Source organism: Myotis brandtii, unplaced genomic scaffold (genome assembly GCF_000412655.1).
Source record: "Myotis brandtii unplaced genomic scaffold, ASM41265v1 scaffold157, whole genome shotgun sequence".
Classification (NCBI taxonomy): Eukaryota; Metazoa; Chordata; class Mammalia; order Chiroptera; family Vespertilionidae; genus Myotis; species Myotis brandtii.
Genome location: NW_005355708.1, coordinates 3,948,033 through 3,951,215, shown reverse-complemented (window position 1 = coordinate 3,951,215; position 3,183 = coordinate 3,948,033). Strand labels below are relative to the sequence as shown.

The 3,183-nt window shown below is 40.7% G+C and overlaps 1 protein-coding gene across 1 annotated transcript; it reads right to left on the bottom strand.

Annotated features, from left to right (window-relative positions):
- Window positions 1–2,560: 2,560 nt before the first annotated feature.
- On the bottom strand, window positions 2,561–2,942 carry LOC102243415 (keratin-associated protein 9-2-like). The gene has a single exon (XM_005861973.2). The coding sequence runs from the start codon at window positions 2,940–2,942 to the stop codon at window positions 2,586–2,588; it is 357 nt and encodes a 118-aa protein (XP_005862035.1). The 3' UTR covers window positions 2,561–2,585.
- Between the last annotated feature and the right edge of the window lie 241 nt (window positions 2,943–3,183).

The following is a 3,183-nucleotide window of genomic DNA, read 5'->3' as shown; positions in this document are numbered from 1 at the left end:
TAATTAGATTTTTCCTAGATATTTTATTTTTATGGTCTTATTTATGGTATAATATAAAATTTTATTTGTAACTGCTTCTGACATACAGATAAACATTCGTTTGAATATGAATTTATCTTGGAACCAAATTCCCTCATTATTTTAAATAGCTTACTAATAAAATTTTTGTTGGAAATTTTGCATACACAGTCATATCCACAGAAAATGGTGGTTTTATTCATTAGCAGCCTTTTTATCTCCTTTAGTCCACGGTAGGCCCTCCCTTTAATATTGAATAGAATGGTGAAGTGGATTTCTTTGTGTATTCTCTGTAGAGTAGGACAGCTCTCCATATTTCATAATTAAATAGTAAGCTTTCTGTCTTTTCTGTAGATTCTTTCCATCAGGGGAACTAGGGGTTTTTTTTATTTCTATTTGCTAAGGCATTCTATATTTGAAATGTGTTTAAATTTATAAAATGCTTTCTCTTTACCTATTGAGATAATCATATGATTAGCCTCCTCTTTTTTAGTAAATATGATTTTTTTAAACATTGATTCATGTTTTGATGTTAAACAAACTTATATTCCTGTAAACAATTCAATGTGGTTATGATCATATGTATATGGTGCTAAATTTGATCTGCTTATATTGTGTTTAGGATATATGCTCTGATTGCATCCCACACATTTATCCTTCAGTTCTTATACCATTTCCTCCACCTCCCTCAAATAAGTCAACCCTAAATATGGCAATATGCTCCCCACTTCCTGTGACTCAATTTGCACCTGATGTGACTCCCTGTATTGGGTTTCCAAAGGACTTTTATGACCCACAAGATTAACCCACAGTGCTCTTGCAGAGTAGGGCTTGGGGAAAAGTGTTATCTTTTAAACAGTTCACAGGAATATCCCACAAGTCACTTTCAGGCAAACATGCCATGATGGAATTCCAAAGTAGCTCTGGTGGCAGGAATAGAGGCAGGTGTGGACCAAGAGCAGGGCTTCCTCTCACCTCTGCTGCCTCTGCTGTACATGCTGTTGTCATAAGCAGAGAATGGTATTGAGCCCTTATCGAAGCTAACCACCCCATGTGGAGGCTAGTTTTCTACATCAGACCACTTCCACACTGAAAAGACAACAGCAGTTCTACCTTATTATAATTGCATGTGTGGTACATAGAATTGTCTTCTCTGTCTGCAGTGCTACCCACCAGATTACAGTATATGTCATAGGATAGCATCACTTTGAACCAAGGGATCAACTCTTATGATGAACAAGGTCAACAGTAGGCACAAGAACATGGGATCTACTTATCCTACTATACATCACATGACAGAGAAATTGCAGGCTTGATGAGAAATTAAAATGGTCTCTTAGATGTGCAGCAAAGACACCAACTTAGAGGTGACATACTGCTATATTGTGTTCTGGATGTGGAATGTACCTCAATCCAATGGCCATTATATGGTCTGACATATATGTAGGACCACATATATCCATTAAAAAGTAGAACACATAGGTTCAGAAAATGATGGATGGAAGTTGGAGTGAACCTTCTCAAATTAACTCCCAGTGACACACTTGGGAATCTATGTTTCTTGTCTCATAATGCCTTTAGGCTCTCCTGGGTTGAAGGTCTTACTCCTCTGAAAGACACCTTTTTGTCAGGAGACACAACTATCATCTGACCATTGTGCACTACTAGAGAGCAGTTACTGTTTGGTGAGGGATTGTTATCTTGAAGGTAAGAGAGCAGAAAGAAATACATCTGGAACACAGGATTTCACTGGAGTGACTCGTGGTGGGTTCAGGCTCAATGACATTCATAAGTGAGCAAGGACAGCAACCACAGCATGCCAATCAGTTGTAACTGTGGCGCAGACCTACGTCTTTCAGATGTAGATGTAAGTGCCTTTGAGCAAGAACAGGAGACCCAGTCATGGATCTGAGTCTGTTCATTATTAGCTTGTGACATCGCACAATGAACAGTTTGCGTGTTGTTGTTCTGAAAATTGGAGATAATAATGTGGGAGGTGCTATTGTGATGCTCAGAATGGATAATGCATGTAGTATGCAATGTGTATTTAAATCCTTATATCAGGAATTCTGTACAATAAATCACACGCAATATGGATGAATTATGATATAGAATTTATTAAGAAACATATAGTAAGACTCCTGATTCTACAAAGACAACTCAAAGTGATCATAAAAGAAGAAAGCATGATACAAAAACCATGAGTACACTGAAAAAGAATATATGATTGTGAAGATTATTGATCAATTACAGAAACCTATGAAAAAGTTATGAGAATTTTATTTCCTAAGTTACTTAGAGGAACTAGGTAATCCTACTTCAAAATCAAGGTCAATTCCATATCGAGGATGTATAAAACTGGTACATGACCTACATGCACAGGAGGAAGGTTGAAGTCCTGTGACCTCCATCAAGCTGACTCAAAACTTGTAACCAATCAGATGAGTCACAGAAATTATGGTCCAGCATGCTGGTGTCAGCAAAGTCAAGGAAGACCATTTGTTTCCATAATGGCAAATTAGTTCACAGATGATAGGTGTGCAGATGGTGGTTGTCTGGCAAGGTGATCAGCAGCAGCAGGACTGGCCACAGCTGGATCCGCAGCCATAGCTTATGCACCCAGGCACGCAGCAGCAGGTGGGGCGGTAGCAGGTTCTGCAGACATTCACGGGACAGCAACAAACTTGCTGGCAGCAGGGTGAGCAGCAGCAGGACCCGCCACAGCTGGACCCACAGCAGCTGGGCTGGCAGCAGGGAGTGCTACAGCAGCAAGGCTGGCAGCAGCTGCTCACACAGCAAGGGCGGCAGCAAGGCTGGCAGCAGCAGGACCCACAACAGCTAGACCCACAGCAGGTGGGTCTCCAGCAGGTGGTTCTGCATGTGGTCCTGTAGCAGGTGGGCTGGCAGCAAGAGGAGCAGCTCATTTTGTCAGGTGTGGAGGGTGGGCTTCTGTTCAGAGGTGAGTTTCTCAGATTCTGATGGTGTCTTCTCTTTGGGGGCTTTTATACTCTGGACCCCCAATGTTGGGACCAATAAGCAGGATTTTCCTTGCTGTTGTTTCCTCATTTATAGTCACAAGGAAATTGTAAAGGAAGAAGTTGTTCTCCTTGTGTTTTGAGGGTTCTGTAAATTACCGTTTGATCTTCTCCTTAATTGGGAATATTA

What these genes read in the sequence shown, in the direction of transcription:
- LOC102243415 (XM_005861973.2), bottom strand. Translation starts at nt 2,942, where the DNA reads ATGAGCTGCTCCTCTTGCTGCCAGCCCACCTGCTACAGGACCACATGC.